We start from the raw sequence: 21,992 nt of genomic DNA on the forward strand, positions 1-21,992 counted from the left end.
CTGGTGGTGACAGTAAAGTCTGATGCTGTGAAGAACAATATTGCATAGGGTCCTGGAATGTTAGGTCCATGAATCAAGGTAAATTGTATGTGGTCAAAAGCAGATGGCCAGCATGAACATCAACATCTTAGGAAATCAGTGAACTAAGCTCCAGAACTTTAGCTACTTGATGCAAAGAGTCGACTCATTGGAAAAGACCCTAATGCTGAGAGATTGACAGCAAAAGGGGAAAAGGGCTACAGAGGATGAAATGGTTAGATAGCATCATCGACTCAATGGACATAAATGTGAGCAAATTCCAGGAGATAGTGAAGAACAGGGGAGACCTGGCATGCTGCAGTCCATGGGGTCGCAGAGAGTCAGACATGACTTGGCGACTGAACAGCAATGACGAAGGCAGGGAGAAAAGGCCCACCCACAGCTCTGGATCTGCTTTGATTTCTTCAGGAAAGCAAGGCCCTGCATGGGTCAGGTGTCCCTCTTGGTTCCAACTGGCCACAGTGAAGGGAGGGGGTCAGGCCACAAACAGAAATATGTCTGCTATGGTCTTTCGCTGTTACCCTGAGAATAAGGAAGTGGCTCTCAGGAACTTTGTGGATTTTCTCTTCTTTTCTTTTTGGCTGTTCCATGTGGCATGCAAACTTCCCCAACCAGGAATCAAACCCATGCCCCCTGCAGTGGAAGCATGGAGTCTAAACCACTGGACCACTGGATAGTCCCCAAACTGTGTGGATTTGAATTCAGTTTTCTTTGCCTCCAACACCAAGAAGTGGCCCTCGACAGGGAGGACAGAGGCCGAGGGACTGTGTTTACTAAGCCCATTAAGGAAGGAGGGGACACAGACAAACCGCAAAGTTCCATGTGAAAATAAAACTTTAATTTGCCAAGGGAAGAGCAAGCAGCGCTTTGAGAACAAACACAGCCCGCACACTGGTTCTCCCAGGACTGCGTGAGCAGGGCCTCCCTCTGGAAGTGGACGGTGCTCAGCAGGGAGGACAGTGACAGACCCAAGGCAGAGGCCGTGCTCAGAGGTGGGCAGGGGGCTGGGCGGGCTCCTTCCGTCCCTGGCCAGCGATGGGCCGGCCCCGCTCCTCCCAGATGGTGAGGCCATCGCAGGAGCAGATCTGCTTGGGGTTCTGGAAAAGGCCAGCGGCGCGTGCGATGATGCCACAGGCCAACCTGTGGAAGAGCATGGGATCGAGCTGAGCGCCCACTGGGCCCCTCCAGGTCTCCGCGCGCCACAGGCAGAGCGCTCACCTCTCTCCCGAGTTCCCTGTGATCTTGGACAAGGGATGCCCGCCCCGGCCCAGGTCATCTTCTCCCTCATCGACGACCAGGCTTCGGCCAATCACATCCCACACCTTTGAGGGGAGACAACAGCCTCAGACATTGGATCTGTCAGGAAAGGTCCCCGCCTTCTCCTCCACCTCACCTTCAGCTGCTCGTCCTCAATCCTGAAGACAGCTCGGCCATCCTCATCAGCACGGACATTCCCCAGGTCTCCGCGGTGCTACAGTAAGAGCCGGGGAAGAGGGCACATGGGACACGGCGGCTGACTTCTGGCTTCCCAGTGTCTCATTCCCCTTCCCCAGAGTAGCAGTCTCCTCCTACAGGTTCAGTCTGGTAGGATGAAGCGACAGCCCAGGACACACAGAAGGCAACTGAACTCTCTCTCCCTGGAACTAAAATCCTGGGTAGAAGGACGGCACACTGGACATGGCCACATGTGGCCACATGGCCACAGAGACCCTGCCTAGGAAGTCACGCCACTACCCCAGAGGTAGCTTCCCCTACGAGCTATCTGCCCAGTCTGCATCCCAGCCTCAGTATTGACCCCGCTTCCTGCTTCTTTGCAAGCCCAGTTCTCCAGCCTCCCGATGACTCTGTCAGCCCCTGGCAGTCTGCAGTTCCCCTGCGCTTAAGTTGGCCAAGCTTGGCTTCCTGACCATCAGAGACAGCCAGCATCCCTTCCCTGACGTCCGGCCTCCAGGAACAGAGAGAAGAAACACAGGAGCAGAGGACATATCCTGCCCCCAAGACTGTTTCTGCCCACCCTTCCTCTTGAAGGTATAAAAATGTGCTAACACAGCTACTGGGGGCTTCCCTGGTGGCTCAGTGGTGAAGAATCTGCCTGCCAGTGAAGGAGAAATGAGTTCGATCCTTGGGTTGGCAAGATCTCCTGGAGAAGGAAATGGCAACTGATACCAGTATTCTTTTTTTTTTTGATACCAGTATTCTTGTCTGGGAAATCCCACGGACAGAGGAGCCTGGCGGGCTACAGTCTGTACAGTCACAAAGAGTCAGACTCGACTTAGCAACTAAAATAACAACAACACAGCTACTGAGCACTTCCTACATCAGTCACCCTCTGCCAGGTGGGGTTTGGGGGTTGGGGATGCATATGTGGTCAACCGCCCTCAGGGGGTTTGGAACACTGTGGGGAACCAGACATGGAACAGACTAGTGGTTGCAAAACACAGGGTTAGCGCAACAGTGAGTGTGTTTCCCTGTGACAAGACCCTACTGGCGAGTCACAGTAGGATTTGTGCAAATAAACTGTCCCCAACCTGACACTTTGGGCAGAAGGATCCCTGCCAACATGGACTGGTACCCATGGCCTTGCCTTGGGCTGGTCACAAAGGATGTTGCCACGTGATGGGGCTGATGAGCAAGCAGCGAGAAGGGCCACCTCTGCTTTATCTTGTTTTCCTGGGGGACCTCTGTTGCCGACACCTGGCACTTTTTGTTGCACCTGGTGTTGGGGCCTTTTGTGGTGGGAAGGTAAGGGATGGGGAGGAGTTTCTAGGGGCGGAGGGAGTGAGCACCCGGTATGTGGCTCAGAGGTGTCATCAGGCAGAAGGTCCCTCCTGTGCACACGGGTGGGTGGAACTGGGCCAGGTGGCGCCGAATGTCACACCATGCAGCCCCGTGGGATCTGTACCCTCGGGGACTGGGGAGTCAAGAAGGGTTTCAGGAGGGGTGTGACATGGTTACCCCATGCTTTGGATCAATTTCTTAAATGCAGCGCACGGAGGGGGAGGGGAAGGACTGGAGCGGCAGTGGGAGGGCGGAAGGAAGCATGGAAACCAGCTAGGAGACGTGCAAAGGGACAACCAGGCTTGGATACAAATCCCCTCACTGAATTCACTTCCGTTTGGGCAAAACCAGATGCTGAAATCCCAAAGGAACGTGCCAGTCATCATGGTGGCTTTGGTCATGGAGCCCTTGCTCAAGTTTTCCTCCGTCTGTACAAGGGCTTGGGGACAATGGAGCAGCTGGCACCAGACCCTTCAGATGCCCCACCCCTAGCAGGCCCAGGCCAAGGCAGCCTCTTGGCCTTTGAAACTCCACTTCCTCCCAGAACCCAGTCTCGAGGGTTCCTGCCTCCAGGGCTCTGTCTGCTGGGCATCCCATGCTGAGCCTCCGCTCCCACTCTCCCTGCCTCACCTGCTCAGCACCTTTCAAGGCTGAGTGAGGAAGACGGCCTTGAGGATGCACCCCCTGGAGTCACACCTGCTGAGTGTGGCCTGGGCCAGGTATCACCTCCGAGGTTAGGTTTCAAAAGGAGTTGGCTTGGGTTTTAGACGCCTTCTCTCTCTGGCTCTGAGGACAGGCAGCTGCAGTGCTGTGTGCTGCCCTAGGGAAAGGCTCACGGGGCACAGGACTGAGGTCTCTGGCCAACACCCAGGGAGGCCTGCCAACAGCAACATGCACAAGTGTGGAAGTGGGTCTTCCTCACATCAAGCCTTGAGAGACACTCAGCAAGAAGTGCCAACTAAGCCGTGTCCAGATTCCTGCCCCAGAGAAACTGTGAGATGACAAATGCTTACTGTTTCAAAGCCCTAAATTTGGGAATTCCCTGGCGGTCCAGTGGTTAGGACTTGGTGCTTTCACTGCCAAGGGCCCCAGTTTAATCCTTGGCTGGGGAATTAAGATCCTGCAGGCCTCACGCCACAGACAAAAAAACAAAACTCTTAAGTTTAAAGTAATTTGATTCTCAGCAATAGATAACTGACGCATAGAACATAAGCAGGGCACCATGCAGACCCGACAGAAAGGCTTCCTCAGCTCCCTAGGGGTGGCGGGTGAGAAGTAAAAACTTTTGACTGCTAGAAATGTGACAGAGCTGTCAAAAGTAAAAAAAAGAGAATAATCACTTACATGCATTAAGAAACACACACCATGTTTTCATTTGTTTGCCCTGGTACCGAATTTGCAAGGAGGGGAACACATAGTACCACAAGTGAAGGAGATGGAATTAGGTGTATGTCGATGGGGCATTAAGAAATATCCCCAGGAGAGAAGGCGGTCCTCCTGGACAACACCCAGGACCTCTCTTAACACTCACTAAGCACTCTAACAAAGATAAGCAGGCTGCAGTCCCTTGTAGGCGTTTAATGACACTGTTTTTCTTTTTTTGGTCACACTGAATGGTTTGCAGGATCTTAGTTCCCCAACCAGGGATCGAACCCATGCCCCCTGCAGCAGAAGTGTGGAGTCCTAACCACTGGACCGCCAGGGAATTCCCCTCACAACACTTTTAAGGTCTGCACTGATTTATTTTTACAAGGATCCTCCTTTTGGGGCTAGAAGTACTGGTTTCTCATTTTCTGTGGCAATATCGTTTCTCGTTCGAAATAAATCTACTTGAATTACATGAATGACGTCTTGATTTTCTTCAAAATAATGGAGAAAGGCCAGGGGTGCAGATGGAATGGGACTGGCCACAAGCTGTCAACTGTTAAAGCTGGGTGACAGGGATACAGGGGTTTGGGACACTAGTCTGTCCACTTCAGAACATGTTTGAAATCATGTTCCGAGATAGATTAAAACGTTAAAAATTAATTAAATTTACTTAAGGGGAAAAAAAATCAGTCAATTTAAATCAAAACGTTGAGTAACTAGCAGAACAAGTAGTACTCAGATAAGGCAAAAACCATTAAAGTGGCATGTGACTCATGGCCGAGGGGGGCCAATTCTCTGGTGTAAAAGGAAAGTCCAGGGCCAGGAGCTGCAGAGTCAGGAATGGCCTTTTAAAAAAATTATTATTATTTGGCTGTGCCAGGTCTTAGTTATAGCATGAGGGATCTTTAGTTGCAGCATGTGAGATCTGGTTCCCTGACGGGGATTGAACCCAAGCCCCCTGCATTGGGAGCTCAGAATCTTAGCCCTTGGACATCCAGAGAAGTCCCGGGAGCAGCCCTTTACTTTAGGTAAAACCTTTAACTTCCACACCATCACCTTCTCTGGGAAGCTCTCTCCCACTGCCTGTGCCCTTCGGACTGGATCTGGAGCTTGCTCTGGGTTCCCAGGGCCTCCCGGAGGCTCCTGCAAAGATGCTCTGGCTGTGCCGCAACCATGGAGTTCCGAGTGTCTCCCTCACCAGGCTGTGAGACAGGGTCAGGCCTTGAGCACAGGAAGTGTCTATAAATGTTTTTAAACCGAACAAAATAAAATGAGGGAGAAAGACTCCCCCCAAATGGTATCACACTCTCAGGCTCCAAGAGCTGCCTGCCGTGCCTCTGAGATCTTGGGTTCTCTGCCAGCCCAAGACCAACACTTACCCGTTCAGAGTCCTGGGGGCCCCCATGGGACATTCCATCAGGGTTAAAGTGGTCCCCACAGCTAAGAAGAAAAGATAGCAGGTAGGCAGTGAAACCACAGCTCGTGGACCAGGTGATCCATCCTCTTACTTTAACTACATTTGTTCCATTCATCCACTCATTCATTCATTCATCCACTCATTCAACAAACGGATCCACTCTGTACCAGGCTCTGGGTTGAGATCACTAAGAAGAATCAGTCATGAGACCTGTCTTCAGCAGGCTTCCAGGGTAAACCTGGATGAGTAAACACTAATTGCAGCATGATAAATACCATGACATGCATGGAGAACTGACCCTCCTGTGTTAAGGAGTCACCTTCCATCTGGGAGCTGGGAGCTAGGAGCAGGAGTGTCAAAGTCAGATTTTGGTTCAAATCCCCACTCTGTCATTTACATGCTCTAGGGCTTTTGACAAGTCATGTAACCTTCTGAGCCTCAGTTTTCTCATCTGTAGACTGGGCTTGTGTGTATACACCTCCCAGGGTACTTGTGAGGACCATATGTGAATGTATGTGTAAAAAGCTGAGTACACCCCCCTGTGCACAGTGGGTGCACAACCCGGGCAATGAGGATGCTCCAGGGAGGTTCCAGAGGACTCACCTGTTGCAGTTCCTCGTGAGGTCCCCGAACTGATGGATGTGGAGTCCATGCAGCCCAGGCTGCAGGCCATCAATGGTCCCCTCGATTAGGCAGCGCTCAGGGGTCAGCTGCAAGAAGCGCACCACTCCCTGCACAGGGCCAGGCCCCCCGAGAATGGCCACGGCTGCCCCTAAATTCTCTGTAAGGTATCAGACACCAGGGCTGGCTCGCCACCTCACCCAGCCCCACCCGTTCATCAGCTTGGAAAGGGCAGGGAGAGAGCCCCATGTAACCTTCACGTGGTCCCCGAAGCCTCTCCAACCCAAAGCCCCCAGATCCTATGGTTGGTTAGAGCTGTACCACACCCAGGCCACCTCCCTCCCAGAGAGTCCGAGGCCGTAGTGGTTACTCACGCAACAGGCCACTGCCCATGCCCTTGAGGACCGCCTGCCTCCCAGTGCCTTCTAGAAGGGCCTGCACCTCCTGGCTGGGCAGGGTGGTCTGCACCAGGACCATCTGGTTCTCCAACTGCACCTCCACACTTTGGACACCTAGAAGACAGGGGGCAGAGGGCAGCAGAGGGCTAGCACCCCTCTGCTGGGAGCAGGGAAGAAAGAAACAGACGGTGATTCACCATCCCCATCTTCATCACCTTTCTGTGGCCGGAGGCAAGCTCCAAAGCTGCCTTCTAGCTATAAGGCCCTTAACCTCTCTTTTTTTTCCAGCTGTGCCAAGCAGCATGTGGGGTCTTAGCTCCCCAATCAGGGATCAAACCCATGGCCCCTGCAGTGGAAGATTCAAGTGTTAGCCACTGGACCCCCAGGGAAGTCCAGGCCCTTAACCTCTCTGAGCTTGTTTCTTTACGAAGTGAGGATAACGTCACCTTGCCCCCAGGACTGTTGTGAGTTCTTATTTCGTGCCAAAAGTTATTCATCTATGTTTGAAGCATAGATGAGTGTGAGCATGCTCAGTCACTTCATTCGTGTCCAACTCTTTGCAACCCCATGGACTGTAGCCTGTCAGGCTCCTCTGTCCATGGGATTCTCCAGGCAAGAATACCGGAGTGGGTTGCCATGCCCTCCTCTAGCAGATCTTCCCAACCCAAGGGATCACACTGGCATCTCCTCTATTTCCTGCATTGCAGGTGGACTCTTTACCCACTGAGCCACCTGGGTAGCCCTTTGAAACATAGATAGTTCTTTTAAAAATATTTGAACATAATATCGTAAATCAACTGTACTTCAATTTTGAAAAAAATAAATGAAAAAAAAAAAGAAAAAAGAAATGATGAAAAAATGTTTATATAAAAGTGGGCTATCAGGCTTCCCTGGTGGTCCAGCAGTTAAGAGTATGCTTTGCAATGCAAGGTACACTGGCTTGGTCCCTGGTCCAGGAAGATCCCACATGCTGCAGAGCAACTAAGCCTATGTGCCACGACTACTGAGCTCACGTGCTCCAACTACTGAAGCCCAAGCACCTAGAGCCTATGCTCTGCAATGAGAAGCCTCTGCAATAAGAAGCCCAAGCATCACAAGAAAGAGTAGCCCGCACTCATTGCAACTAGAGAAAGCCTGTAGGCAGCAACGAAGACCCACCACAGCCAAAAAATAAATCTTAAAAAAAAAAGTGGGCTATTGATAGTCACAATATTCATGATAGTCAAAAGGTGAAAACAACGCAAAAGCCCATCAAATGATGAATGAATAAACAAAATGTAGAGCCATACGATGGTAGACATTCAGCCATAAAAAGAAATGAAGCACTGATACATGCTGTGATGTGGATGGACATTAAAAACATTAAGTGAAAGCCAGTTACCAAGACTACATGTTGGATGATGTCATTGTGGATGAAATGTCCAGCATAGGTAAATCTACAGAGACTGAAAGTAGAGGAGGGGGCAGGAGAACAGGAGGGTGATAGCTGAAGGGTATAATTTCTTTTTTTTTTTTTTTAATATTTATTTATTTTATTTATTTATTTGGCTGTTCCCGGCCTTAGCTGCAGCATGTGGGATCAAGTTCCCTGACCAGGGATTGAACCCTGGCCCCCTGCATTGGGAGCACAGAGTCTTAGCCGCTAGACCACCAGGGAAGTCCCTATAATTTCTTTTAAGATGATTTTTATTTTACTTTTGGCTGTACTGGGTCTTCAGTGCTGCGCTCAGGGTTTCTCTAGTTGTAGTGAGTGGGGCCACTCTCCAGTCGTGGTGCACAGGCGTGGTGCATTGTGGTGGCTGCTCTTGTTGTGAAATGCGGGCTCTCTGCACCTGGGCTTCAGTAACTGCGAGCTGTAGGCACCCGGGCTTTAGTCATTGCAGAACGTGGTCTCAGAAGTTGTGGCTCATGGGCTTAGCTGCTGTGTGGCATGTGGGATCTTCCCACAGGGACTGAACCTGTGTCCCCTGCATTGTCAGGCAGAGTCTTAACTACTGGACCATCAGGGAAGACCCTGAAAGCTACAATTTCTTCATGAGGTGATGAAATACAAAAATTGATAGTGGTAATGGTTGCACAATTCTGAATATACTAAAAACCACTGAATTGTATACTTTAATGGATGAATTTTATAATACACGAATTATATCTCAATAAAGCCGGCACACATAAAAAAAATGATGGGGCTATCACCATCATCATGAAAGCTAACATTTACTGAGCATGCACTGTGGGCTTTCTCATACTGTACCTATATTAACACAAGTAACCTTAGCAGTTGGGCACTGTTATCCCCACTTTACAGGTGAGAAAACTGAGCCACAGCAAAGTCAAGAACTTGCTCCAAGTTCAGTTCAGTTCAGTCGCTCAGTCGTGTCTGACTCTTTGAGACCCCATGGACTGTAGCATGACAGGCTTCTATGTCCATCACCAACTCCCAGATCTTACTCAAACTCATTGCACTGTAGTAAATGGAGGGACTCGAACTCATCCCAGGCAGCCTAGCTCCAGCTTCCAAGCACCTGCCCTGGACACTGCTCACCCTGAGAAGCAGCTCCAGCCTCCAGCTTTGGGGCCCCCTCCTCCATCCTCTGGCAGCAGCTCCCATTTCCCCCACATAACTCAAGCTGTGTGGACTGCAATCCTTTGTGTGGTCCACAAGTCAGGTTCAAAAGTCAGTGGCTCTCAACTGCCCACCAAATCCCTGAGTCACCCTGCTGTGCACACAGCCTGCAGGGTGATTCTGATAAACACTCAGCTTTGAGGGCTGTCGGGCCAAGAGAAGGACAAGAAGGGGCTTCTCGTTCATTCAGACCTTCAGGGCTCATAAACCTTTTAAGAGGATATTTGAATCCTGAACCAGAATACAGGGGATGGTTGGGAACTCTGAACGTTGATCTCACCTGTGGAGCTTACAAACATTCTGCTCTGATCTTAAAAAAGTGTGTTTGCTGTTCTGGGTGAGAGTAAGGCCCACCGGAGCCAGGAGTCCTGGGCAGCCCAGGAAACACAGGTTAAATGAGGCATTTCCCTCTGCTGAGCCAGCGCTCTGTAGACTGAAGGCTAAGCCATTCAAGTTCCCTCCATCCTTGGTTTCCCTCCTCCCTCCCACTGCCAGGGAGGGTATAATCATCCCTGAGGCACAGACAAGGAACCTCAGCTCTTCAGATTCCTTCCAACTTGAAGCAACACGGAAATGGTACTGGGAGGAGGCAGCATCCAAGAAGCGGGACTATCTGGCCTCTGTTACAAAAAGTCCCATGGGCTTGCGTCCATAGATCCCAGCCGCATCGGTTGGGGGAGGGGCCAAGTTTGTAAGCAGACACACCTACATCGTCCCCAGCAAGTACAGGGCAATTCTGCCAGAAGAAAATTCTCCAAAGAACCCAATTGCCATCACTTCACACAACATCTCATTCTGGGCCCCTGGCGTGAAGCCCTGGTGCTCTGGATTCACCCAGAGGTGCTTCTGGGTGCCAAGGGGCTGTAGGGAGAATGGCAGGGAATTCCTGGGGCCTGAGCCTCCAGGGAATGCCACAAGCTGTGTGCTCCGCTTTACACACATCAGGATGGTGATACTGTCCTCCTCGGGCAAGTGAAATGAGGCAGGGGGGTTACGCAGCTGGCTTGAGATCACAAAGCTCAGAAGGCAGCCTGTCCAACCCCAGAGCTGACTGTTTGGTCCCTTTGTCCCACAGGAAGTAGGACTGGGCCCCAAAGGACTGACTGTCTGAGGCTCTCAGGGCTCAAGCATGAAGTGCAAGGGATTCACATGCCTATTCAGGCATTTAACAAATGTATACTGAGCACCTATTATACACCCCGTTCCAGGCAGCAGGGATGCAGCAGGGAACAAGTCAGGTGATGTCTCTGACCCACAGAGCAGGCATGTATTCCAGGGCAGGAACATGCATATCAAACACACGCTTAGGGAGATCTGGGTAGTGCAATGTGTGATCAGTGAAGCAGGTCTTAGGGAACAACTTGGGGATGAGCACTTAGGCTGGTCAAGGAAGGTGTAGGGAAAAAGCAAACTAGCCAAGATGGCGTGGCCAGGCTATCTTGCCCCATGCCCTCTCGCTTTCACCCCACATTTTGTGAATGATTATGTAACAACTGAGATCATTAACAGCACTGCGCATGCGTGGCACAAGGTACTCGCTTGGCCACGGGTTACTTGTTCTGTAAGCATACATAAGCTCCACCTGGAAAGTCCTTGTTGGGGAGGCTATGTTATGTTATGTCTGGTGCTATAGTTGCTGCACCAGCCAGGAGAGAATAAATGCGTCTGCAGTTCCTTCAGCTCCTTGAGTTTTCTTCCGGCTTCTCCGCACGCACCTTGCCTACCAAGGGTTCAGCGAACAGCGTGCACAGTGAGATACAGCAAGATAGAAGCTCTCTCTGAGCCTTGAAGCAAAGGACTGAATGTAGTCAGGGAAGAACATCCCAGCAGAGGACACAGTTTGGGCAAAGACCCTGAGACAGGAACGACATCTATGTGTCTGAGAAAGGCCAGAGGGGCCGCAGCTGGAGTAAAGAGAACAGTAAGATGTGAAGGTACAAGTGGAGACCAATCTAACAAAGCCCTGCAGATAAGAGGAAAGAATCTGGATTTAATTTTAATGCAGGGGAGGCCGCTGGGAGAGGTCACAGAGTATAGTGGTTGAGGGTATGGGCTCTGGAGTTGAAATCCTGAGTCTGCCTTGTACTAGCTGTGTGGCCTTAGACAACTTACTCAACCTTTCTGTTTGAGTTTTCTTTTCAGTTTCTGTATCTGCAAATGGAGATGATAATACTACCTACTTCAGAGGGCTACTGAAAGCCTAAATGAGTCATCTCACACAGAGCACTTAGAACAGTGCCTGGCCTATGGGAAGCTCTTAATATTATTACTGTTAGAGGATTTTAAGCAGAGCAGTGACAACATCTCCTAAGAGCTGCTTCTCTGCACTGAAAGTGGAAGAGCCCCGGCGAGAAGCTCCCTGTGACTATGCATTTCCTCAACTCTTGACGTGGGTCGGAACCAGGAGGGCTGGCTCCCCAGCAGAGTAGCAATTCAGTCTGGCTGGTGTGGAGTGTGGCCAGGCCTGCACCTGTTTAGCTCAGAAAGGGAGAAAAAACAAGGCCACAGGGAGCTCTAGGGTAGTGATGATAAGGATTCAAGGGAGTGAGCCTTGGGCTGGGAGGGCCTCCCACTTACCCCTAGGAGGAAAGCAGAGCCTTCGTCCCCAAAGCCCAGGCATCCTGGAGAGAGCAAATCAACCAACCCATCTTTCCCTCTCCTTCTCTGCATTCTGGGAAGCCACTCCATGAGAAGCCAATCTGATTCCAGTTACCCAGGCTAGGAAACAGAGAGTCACCGGAAGTCTTTATCTGGTCACTAAGAAACCTGCTAAGGGCTAGAAACTGCCCTATGTTCAGCAGAAGTCCAGCTGTCTGCTCTCCCAGCAAGAATGTTTTACTGGAGGTAGAGAGCCTAACAGTCTTGGAGAGCTGCGGTCAGAACACTCCACTCACAGTGGAATGGTTCAGTTTTCTCAGACCCTCACCCACTACCCTCAAACACACAGTCTAAGCAAACCCAGCTTTAGGATCTCTACGCTCTGTGAAAGTGGTGCTGGGAGCCGCCATGGAGCACTCTGGGGGCTGAGGGCAGGCAGCGCCAGGCGCTGTGCATCAGCCCAGCTGTTCTTCATGCGTAAATTCACAGGCAAACACGCATGACTAACAACAGGAAACGGTGTTGGAACAGTGGGAATCAGCATATTTGCACAGGAAGCTTTGGGAGACGTCATTTCCTATAGTCTGCCTGGAGTGGGGACAAAATTGAACAAGTAAGAGGAGTCTGGTGCTGTGGAAAGTGTGAAAGCTGCTAGTTCTCCTCCATCAGGAGAGGTAACTGAAATGAATGAAGCTCCTGCAGAAAATCCAGGACCTGTCAGCAGATGCTGTTATGAAGACGGTTGGCTGATCAAGATGACATTCAGTAACCCTTCAGAACTAGATGAACTAATGAGTGAAGAAGCCTATGAGAAATACATAAAATCTATATTGAGGAGTGAAAATGGAACCCCAAAGTAAACCAGTTTGAACAACTTTAAACAAAGAATGTGTCCCCTCATGCCTCTGCCCAGCCAGCTTACCCCCTATAAGCCCTTCCTCTCACAGGTCCTAATATTCAGTGGGCTCTCACTACATGCCAAAGTCCTTTTCTAAAGTGCTTTTACACATATTAACTAATTTACTCTTCTTGATGATTTTCTGGGGTAGCTTCCATTATCTTGCACATTTAAATGCTGAAGAAACAGGCATAAAAAGTAACATGCAGGACTTCCTGGGGGTCCAGTGGTTAAGAATTGCCCTTCCAGTGCAGGGGACGTGGGTTCAATCCCTGGTCAGGGAACTAAGATGCCTCATGCCGTAAAGCAACTAAGCCAATGAGCCACAACGAAAGATCCTGCATGCCGCAACAAAGATCTGAGGCAGTCAGATAAATAAATATTAAAAAAAAAAAAGTAACATGCATGAGGCCTTAGTGCCATTAAGTGGCAAAGGGGGGATTTGAGCCTGAATGGTCTGACTCTAGAACACACACCCCTAACGCCAGCGACACACAACTGCCTGATTCAGAGCCAAGTGCCACCAGTCTCTCAACTTCAGAAGCCAAGTTCTTCCGAGAACGGCTCTTCCCAGCACAAAGCTCAAGTGCTCATTTTACCTGAGGGCAGGGGCTGTGCCTGAAACTCTTGTGAACTCTTCTCCCTCAAAAGCTTCCAGTGTCTGGTCTACACCTGCTGAATCACTGAATAAACATTTAACAGACTCAAAGACAGGCAGTTCCCCAAGCCATGTTGGTGGCCTTGCCTTCTCAGAGCTTGCTGGTCGTGCCAGGTCAAGGACCTTCCTGGTGGTTCAGTGGATGAGACTCCGAACTTCCACTGCCAGTGACACAGGTTTGATCCCTGATTGGGGAAGTTCCACATACCCGGCAGTGTGGGGGGAAAAAAAAAATCCAGAGCTACCTGGATAGAACATGGCCAGGGCTGCTGCTTGTTTTGTCAAGATTATGCTGCTTCTCAAGCAAGAACTGTCTATTTTCCAGGGAACACCCTGTAGGGGGACTACTCTCTGCCTACCTCCTTAGTCTCCAGGCACCTGAGGTTAAGACACCAGAAAGGCAGGCAGTTAGGGCCAGTAGAAAAATCTGGCAGAGCAGGCCTGAGACCTGCACCCTAGACTCCATTTCTGGGTCTCAGTGTGACTCTGAGAACATTCTTTCCTCTCTCCAGGTTCTAATTTCTGTCTCTGTAAAAGGGAGCAGGTAGGCCTAAGAGATTTGCCTGCCCCTCCCCGAGGTCTCCGGTTTGCTCTCACAAAAGTTCATCTGGTTCTTACCTGCGATCCCTTGCAGGGACGTGCGCACCGCGTCCACGCAGCTCTGACAGGTCATCTGCACCGCGAACTCCAGCTGCAAGGGTGGCAGGGACCGGCTGATAGGAGCTGGGAAACCTTCTTGCGTGACCCTGTTTCACTACCTCCCCTAGGACCACCCACAAAGGCCTAGAGTAACGCCCCCTGTGACCCCCTCCTCAAGCGCCTTCTTCACTGTCGCTCACGACCATTCCAGGAGCAACACACCGTAACAATGCCAAGCGTCCTGCTACTCTCACAGTCCAGCCCTGGCCCCAGGCCCCAACCCAGGTGTCCGCTCCTTCCCTCATTCTCAAGTTAACGATCGCTCTCCAGGGGCCGAAGTTCTCAGCCCTGCGAGGCTCCCACACGAGGCCTCAACCCTCACCGTGCAGGCAGTCCCGCGGTCCTCCGGGTCCGACGCCATCCTGAATCCAACTATCGCCCGAGGGCCGGAACTGAAGCTCCAGCCCAGAGCAGCGCCGCGAAGAGGGGGAGGCGGAGCCCCGGAAGCCACTCCTTGCCCCGCCTTTCGGTGCGCGCGCACGCAAGGCTCGGCTCCTTCCTGCGTCCACGCGACGGTGGGCAGGGATTGCGCAGGCGCACTTGGGCCCTCCGGCCCCTCGTTGCCTTAGTAACCGCTAGAGCCGCCGCCGTTGTCGGCGCCGCCTGGTCTTAAGATGGAGCCGTATAAGCCAGACCCCGAATTCCAGCGGATTTACCACCGATTGCTGCGTCCGTTGTCGCTCTTCCCCCGCAGAACGACACGCACAGCGTCTCAGGAGCACCTCTCGCAGGAGGTCCCGATGGTACTGCCTTTACCGGTTCCACGGCTGACGGCGGAGTTGGTCTGCCGCCAGGTAGCTGAGCGGCTGACCAAAAGCGGGCTGGAGGCGCGGGCGCCCCACAGGGTACGGCTGCGTTTCACCGAGGTCATCCTGGACGAGCTGAAGTGCAGCTGGCAGGAGCCCCCCACCGAACTTGGCATGAGTCACCTGAACAACCAGAGGCTGCGGAAGCGGCTCCTGATCTACGTGCTCCTCAGCTGCGAGCAGCTCTTCGTACGCTACCTGCACCTCCAGAAGCTCATGTCGACCTCCGCAGTCGTCTTCACTGAATCAGCCACGCTTACCCGCTTGGCCGCCAGCCTCGCCAGGGACTGCACCGTTTTCCTCACCGGCCCCGACGTCTACCGTAGCCTGCTCTCTGACTTCCTTGCTCTGCTCAGAGAAGAGCAGGCCCAAGTCTCCGCGCCCAGACTGCGCGCCGTTGGCCTTGGGGCTTTCAAGCTCTTCTCTGTCCCATGGCATCACATCCCTGGCTTCACCCAAGTGCCGCATTTCAACCTCAGCCTGAACTACCTCATCCAGCTCAGCCGCCCGCGAGACCTTGCCAGTGAGCCTGAGAAGGATCCAGTGAAGGAATTGAAGTCCATTCCCCAGCTGAAGAAGAAGAAGCCTCTGCGCTGGCTGTCCTCCATGCAAAAGAGGAGAGAAAGCGCCTTCAGTTCACAGATTGCACCACTGCCTGGGTCCTCTGTGGCTCCCCCCTGCCGGGCTCCCCCCACCTCACACTTGCCCCTCTACTCCCAGCTCCAGAGGGGCCAGTCCATGCCCTCTCTGCGTGAGGGCTGGAGGCTAGCAGATGAGCTGGGCCTTCCTCCACTCAGTCCTCGCCCCTTAACCCCACTGGTCCTGGTGGCAGAGAGCAAACCAGAGCTGGCAGGGGACACAGTGGCTGAGGACCTGAAGCAGATGATGAAGAACATGCAGTTGGGGTGGTCTCAGTACCCACCGCTGGACTCAGGGCTGCCCCCACTCCTGGGGGCCCTGACCTACCGCCCAGCTGCTACCCAACACGTAGAAGAGCTGCAGAGAATGTTGAACAGCCTTAAGGAGCAAGAGGCCTCGGAACATCGGGGCCTCCAATCCCCTAAACCCCCTCTGCTTGAACCACAACCAGTGACTGTTACTTTGAAGCTAAGGAATCAGATGGTCCAGATAGCTGCTGTACAGGTCTCAGGAAGAAACTTTTTGGATTCCTTCCACATTGAGGGGGCTGGAGTGCTATACAACCACCTGACTGGTGAACTGGAACCCAAACTTATAGAGCAAATGGATATGGATCGCACTTTTGGCAGTAGCATCAGGGAAGTCTACAAGGAGCTGATGAGCCGTGTCTCTAACAACCACTTCAGTTTTGACCAAGGGCCCCTGGTTGAGCCTACAACCAATAAAGACTGGTCAGCCTTCCTGTCCTCAGCCTTCCTACGTCAAGAAAAACAGCATCGTATCATCAACACCAAGCTGGCTGAACTTTATTCCCAGAAAGCAAGCGCTTTACAGTCCAATGCAGATAAGAGGTCCTCCTTCACATCACTCCAAGCAAGTAAAAGCTGGGACAGGTGGTCAAACAAGGCCAGATGGCTGAACTGGTGGAAAAGCACTTTGTCTGTGGTTGACTACTTTAAGTACCTCACCACCCAGGAGACAGATTTTCTCCATGTCATCTTCCAAATGTATGAAGAGGAGGGTCCTGTGGAGACCGTGGCCCCTATCAAAGAGTCCATAAAGATCCAACACCCACCCCCCTTGCTAGAAGACGACGAACCAGATTTTGTGCCAGGAGAGTGGGATTGGGACACGGTGCTGGAACACAGGCTAGGAAGTAAGAGCAGCTTCCTGGAAGATTCTCACAAAATCCTGAGCCTGCAGAAGCGTCTGCAGCGGGTTTGGTCCATGCTTGATGTTCCAGAGAAGGACCAGCTGGACATGGCCATCAAATACAGCTCCAATGCCCGCCTGAGGCAGCTGCCGGCACTGGTGAGTGCCTGGGAGCGGGCCTTGCAGCCCATTCAGCTGCGGGAGATACTGCTGGGGAGACTGGAGTGGTTTGAGCGACAAGCCTCTGACCCTAACCGCTTCTTCCAAAAGACTAACGTGGGCCTGAGTCGCTTCCTGGAGGAGAATCAGATCCGCGGCTATCTCCAAAGGAAGCTCAGTACGGTGGAGGCTTCTTTGGTTCCCCTCTTGGAGGAGATTGAGTTAGTCTTTGGTGAGCCGGTGACCTTCAAGGGGCAGCGCTACCTGGACAAGATGAAGCGCGACAAAGTGGAGATGCTCTACTGGCTGCAGCAGCGGCGGCGGGTCCGCCACCTGACCCAGGCCAAGAAGGCCTCCCGTCAGTCAGTCCTGTCCAGGAAGCTCAGCAGCCAGCCTTTAGTAGCCCCAGGGAATACTCCCATTACTCTTTGACTGGACCAAGCACCCTCGGATCTCTCTGTCACCCCCATACACACAGCACCTCATCCAGACCTCTTGACTGCTTTGAAAGAAGAAATATCTGGGAGGGCAGGGTTCAGGAAACCTGCATTCCAGCTACCAAGGGACTGACATTAGTACTGTATTTTGACTGCGAAGTTCTCATAAAAGAAGCCCCAAGCCCAGTAGTCCCATTTCTGTCAAGCCATGCACATTACAGCCAAAGTCTCATGTGTCAAAAGAACTGAGACTATCCCTTGGAGTTCATTGTAATGGGAAATGTCAGACAGAAACCATCCCATGTGGAACACCTCAGCTCAGCGTTTCTTTCACATTAGATTGACTGGTTAGAACACCAAGCCAAGAGGCTCAAAGGCATGATAACTAAGAGCTAATGCTTTGGAGTTAGGAGATGTGGGTTTAAGTCCCGCCTGTGTAACCCTGGGCAGAGTGCCTAACTGCTGTACATCTGGACCTTCCTATGTCAGATAAAGGGGTTGGCTGTCACTTCTAGCAGTTCCAGCACACTGTTGGCAGAGCTAAAATTTTCCATTAAATTTATTTACCGATTCATACGAGCACCTGGTACAAAGTACACAGGGGTGTGCACTGAAAAGTACTCCTTCCCATCCTTCCCTTCAGTAACTCAGTTCTCCTGTAACAACTGTTGCCAGTTGCTTGTGTATCTTTCCATTCCCTTATTCAAAAGCAAATATTTATTGAGCACCAGCTAGGTGTTCGTGCTGGGTCTTCATCACTGAACAAAACCAAGACCCTTACCCTTTGTAAAGTTTATATTCTCCTGAGGGGAAACAGACCGTAGACCATAAACACAGTACAGAAGCAGATTGAATAATAGAATGGAGGATGATACGTACTCTGGAAAAAAGAAAAGGTAGAGGAGGGCAAGAGGAAACAAAGGGTGAAGGACGTGATTTTAATGGGGTAGTCCATGCAGGTCTCACCGGGAAGGGGAGATTTGAAGGGAGGCTTGAAGGAGGGGAAGAAGCGAGCCCTGTGGACATCCCGGACAACAGCGTTCCTGCCAGCTAAGGCAGGCAGATGCTTGGGGTGTTCCAGAAAGGCAAAATGGCCAATGTGGGTGGAGCAGAGTGAGGAGGAGAGAGACATGAGTCAGAGGGGTCATGACAAGGTATAGGGGCAGGTTGGATTGTGTGAAAATTATTTCAGAGATAGCCGATGTGTGTATGAACACGCATGAATATATTGCCCATACTTGTGTCTACAGCTGCACCAACAGTAGCATTCTGTCTCCTGTTTTGCCCCTTTCTTTTTTTTTCCTAATTTGCCCCAAGCTCATTCCACATTGATACACATAGAGCTGGCCTATTTTTTTTGGTTGCTATATAGTATCCTACTGTGTGTATTTTTGGTTAATCAGCCCCTTATTATCACAAACAAAGACATGGGCTTCTTTGGCGGTCCAGTGATTGAGACTGAGCTTCCAATGCAAGGGACGCAGGTTCTATCCCTGATCAGAGAACTAAGACCTTACGCGTGTGCGCGCGCGCGCGCACACACACACACACACACACACACACACACACACACACACACACACACACACACACACACAGTCCTTGTTCATTTATTTACTATGTGCAGCTGTTTCTATGGTTTAAAATTTCTGGAAGTGGAATTATTTCTAAGCATAAGTGTATATGTATTTTTTTTTTCTATTTAGCTATGCCATGTGGCATGTGGGATCTTAGTTCAGGGAGCCATGGGGCATGTGGGATCTTAGTTCAGGGAGCCAGCCTCACCCCCTACTTTGGAAATGCAGCATCTTAACCACTGGACTGCCAGGAAAGTCCCAGCATTTGTAGCTTTGATAGGTATTCTGAGGCTGTACACAAAGGCTGCAAGCATTTGCATTATCATCCACACTGCCTGACAATAGTAATAATTCCCCACTCTCACTAGAAGTGTTATAAAAAAGTTTTATCTTTGTCATCTAATAAGTGAAAAAATAGTGTCTCATTTGAGTTGTGTTCTCACCTCTCCATGAGTGAAATTGCATCTTTTTTAAGTTTAAAGGCATTTTGTCTCTTTTAAATAATTTACTTATTTTTTGGCTGTGCTGGGTGCTCATTGCACAGGCTTTCTCTAGTTGGAGCAAGCAGGGGCTAATCTGTGGATTGCGGGCTTCTCATTGTGGTGGCTTCTCTTGTCGTGGAGCACAGGCTTTAGGGTGCTTGGGCTTCAGTAGTTGTGCCACTTGGGCTCTAGAGCACAAGCTCACTAGTTGTGGCACACAGGCTTCGTTGTTCCTTGCATGTAGGATCTTCCTGCACCAGGGATCGAATCCCTGTCTCCTGCGTTGGCAGGCAGATTCTTTACCACTGAGTCACCAGGGAAGACCTGGTTGGTTTGTTTGTTCTGTAAAATATTCAAGCCCTTTGCCTACTTTACTATTGTTTTTGACTTGCTTTCTTGATTTTTCTGAGCTCTTTACATACTCAGGAAATTTAGCTGACATGTTAGTAGTGAGTTAGTACTTACTGAGTTCTTAACTTGTACAGAACACTCTCTCTGCACAATCTCTTAGACTTCTCGTGAAGCATGTGTTTTAATCACCATTTTACCATTGAGAAAATGAAGGCTCAGTTAGATCACGTGACTAACCCAAGGTCATAAAGATACTTAATGGGAGCGCCGGGCTTCAAGCCCAGGTCTGTCTGACCCAGGTCTGTCTTGGTGCACTGATTCTGTGAGTTATGGTAAGAAAGCTCTTACACACAGCCTGCCTCACCTGTCTGCACAAGTAAGTTAAAAGCCCCTGGTCCAGAAGTTCTCCGTTCGTTCTTTGCTGATGTGGATGCATGCACTTCTACTTTGTTTTCCTAACAAAGCAGCACTTCTCAAACTTTTCCACCCAAGTAACCCTTAGAATTGAGGAACAGAAGCAAGCATCTTGGTCAGGTATGAGGGATTGGGGTGGAGGCCGAGAGCAGGGAGGGTAAAGCAGCGCTAGCCTGAGAGGCCTGAGAAATTTAAAGTTTTTATTTTTGAAATCTATGCAAGATTTGCATTCTCCTATGTAATATGTACCTTTTTTTTGGTTTGGCCACACCTTATGGCTTGCAGGGTCTTAGTTTCCCCTACCAGGAATCTTGACCCCAGCAGTGAAAGCAGTGAGTCCTAACCCCTGGACCACCAGGGAATTCCCTGTCCATGTTTTTTTTTTTTTTTTTTTTTTTTAATATAAAGTTGGTGCTTAACATTATCTTTGAATGAAACCGGCCCTCCAGGCAGATACGCTATAGTCAGCCTCTGTAGTATGGCTTCCCTCCTGCTCTGCTGGTGTGTTCTCTGGAGGTTACACAGGACCCAGGTGAGCAACACTAGAGCAGGGGTCCACAGGCTTTTTAAAGGGCCAGACAGTACCAACTCTTTGAGGCTTTGTGAGCGATCCAAATATTTAAGGCTTTGTGAGCGATACGCTTTCTGTCCCAAGGCTCAACTTTGCTTTTGTTGTGTGTAAGCAATTACATAAGTAAATGAGCAGGCTGTGTTCCGTTAAAACTTTATTTACGAAAACAGGCAGCTGCCTCAGGGTGTAGTTTGCTAACTGAAGTGCTACAACACCGGCCCCTTTAAGAAGCAAACACACAGGAGGAGGAAGCCAAGAGGCTTAGTGCAGCATTTCCCAAAGTGTGTGCCAAGTATACTAGTCCTGAGTGATAGTCCTGGGAGAAGGGTTCCATGGTCAGATAACTGGGGAACATTACGTACTGCATTCCTGAAGAGTTTCACAGTACATAGGAGTGTATTGGGAGCTCGTACGGGTCTTACAAAAAATACAACAAATGCTTTTATTCCTTCATGGCCGTATGGTCATTGGGAAGTTAATTTTGGGAAACATTAGCTCACATGAATTAGTCCTTGGAAATCGCCACTTATCGTCTGGATGGGAATAGTACACAGAGATAGGACGGGGAGAGTATAGTCCTAGACACACAGGTACAGTTGGGATATCTGGGCCTCGGGACATGAAAGGACATCATGAAACCCAGGACAGGCTCGAGAAGGAGCCACAGAAGACCTGGCAGCGCCAGCTGCCTCAAAACACTGCTTCTCGGATCCTGCCCTTTCATCCTAGTCCCTGGATATGGGAATCTGAAGGCCTAGGACTGACTTTCCCAAAGTTCCAGGCCTAAACCCATGGCTTAGTGATCCTTCCCTGCTGATCCTATTTATAGATTTGGTGAATCGTTACCATTATTACATATATGTAAGTATTACCTATGGAATAATAATAATGATAACTAATAATGATGATAACTCATATTCATTCTTGTTCTACTGATTACAAAGTGCTGTTTACGGTCATTCTACTGAGAATCAGTCAAATGTAACTTGCCTCTGAACTGGTGGAATCGTGACTTAAACCCAGATCTGGAATAAGTCCTTTGCCTGGGGGGCTCTGGTTGTCAATGGGGGCCCCTGCTTGGTGCCAGGCCTCCATGCCAGGTCCCACGCCAGCAAACTCAACTGTGTTGAGGACCAGTTGGTTGCCAAGCATCACGCTCAAGTGCTTTAAGGATATTATTTCATTTAATCCTCACGGCAACCTTGCAAAGAAAGAGAGGGCAGTGATACGTCCCTCTGGGGAAACTGGACTCTAGGATAATTGGACAAAACTAATTCTCTAAATTACTGAGGATTTTTGTGGAAGTT

The 21,992-nt window shown here is 50.5% G+C and overlaps 2 protein-coding genes across 7 annotated transcripts; one reads left to right on the top strand and one right to left on the bottom strand.

Annotated features, from left to right (window-relative positions):
* Positions 1–642: 642 nt before the first annotated feature.
* CCS (copper chaperone for superoxide dismutase) lies at positions 643–14,574 on the bottom strand. Of its 6 annotated transcripts, XR_006345379.1 has the most exons (9): positions 14,420–14,574; positions 14,017–14,089; positions 6,598–6,735; positions 6,206–6,383; positions 5,510–5,625; positions 5,242–5,476; positions 1,433–1,510; positions 1,258–1,361; positions 1,142–1,179 (listed from the first exon to the last, which is right to left on the bottom strand). XR_006345379.1 is itself a non-coding variant. In XM_043925983.1 (8 exons), the coding sequence occupies exons 1-8, from the start codon at positions 14,456–14,458 to the stop codon at positions 1,026–1,028; spliced, it is 825 nt and encodes a 274-aa protein (XP_043781918.1). In that variant the 5' UTR covers positions 14,459–14,572; the 3' UTR covers positions 856–1,025. The 6 variants fall into 6 exon arrangements, 5 of the variants coding, with proteins under 5 accessions (XP_043781884.1, XP_043781918.1, XP_043781908.1 ...); XM_043925983.1 differs by lacking the exon at positions 5,242–5,476 and having other exon boundaries at positions 856–1,179; positions 5,565–5,625; positions 14,420–14,572; XM_043925973.1 differs by lacking the exon at positions 1,258–1,361 and having other exon boundaries at positions 1,039–1,179.
* Positions 14,469–17,869, top strand: CCDC87 (coiled-coil domain containing 87). The gene has a single exon (XM_043925933.1). It carries the CDS (start codon positions 14,712–14,714, stop codon positions 17,283–17,285), a length of 2,574 nt encoding a protein of 857 aa, XP_043781868.1. The 5' UTR covers positions 14,469–14,711; the 3' UTR covers positions 17,286–17,869.
* Positions 17,870–21,992: the final 4,123 nt, after the last annotated feature.

This window comes from Cervus elaphus, chromosome 2, assembly GCF_910594005.1.
Source record: "Cervus elaphus chromosome 2, mCerEla1.1, whole genome shotgun sequence".
Lineage (NCBI taxonomy): Eukaryota > Metazoa > Chordata > Mammalia > Artiodactyla > Cervidae > Cervus > Cervus elaphus.

Bases quoted from the DNA above. Each gene is read 5' to 3' on its own strand.
- CCDC87 (XM_043925933.1), top strand. From the start codon at position 14,712: ATGGAGCCGTATAAGCCAGACCCCGAATTCCAGCGGATTTACCACCGA.
- CCS (XM_043925949.1), bottom strand. From the start codon at position 14,458: ATGGCGTCGGACCCGGAGGACCGCGGGACTGCCTGCACG. The intron at 14,090-14,419 runs GTGAGGGTTGAG...CCACCCTTGCAG, and splicing joins ACCGCGGGACTGCCTGCACG to CTGGAGTTCGCGGTGCAGAT. The intron at 5,626-6,205 runs GTGAGTCCTCTG...TTTTCTTCTTAG, and splicing joins CTCACGAGGAACTGCAACAG to CTGTGGGGACCACTTTAACC.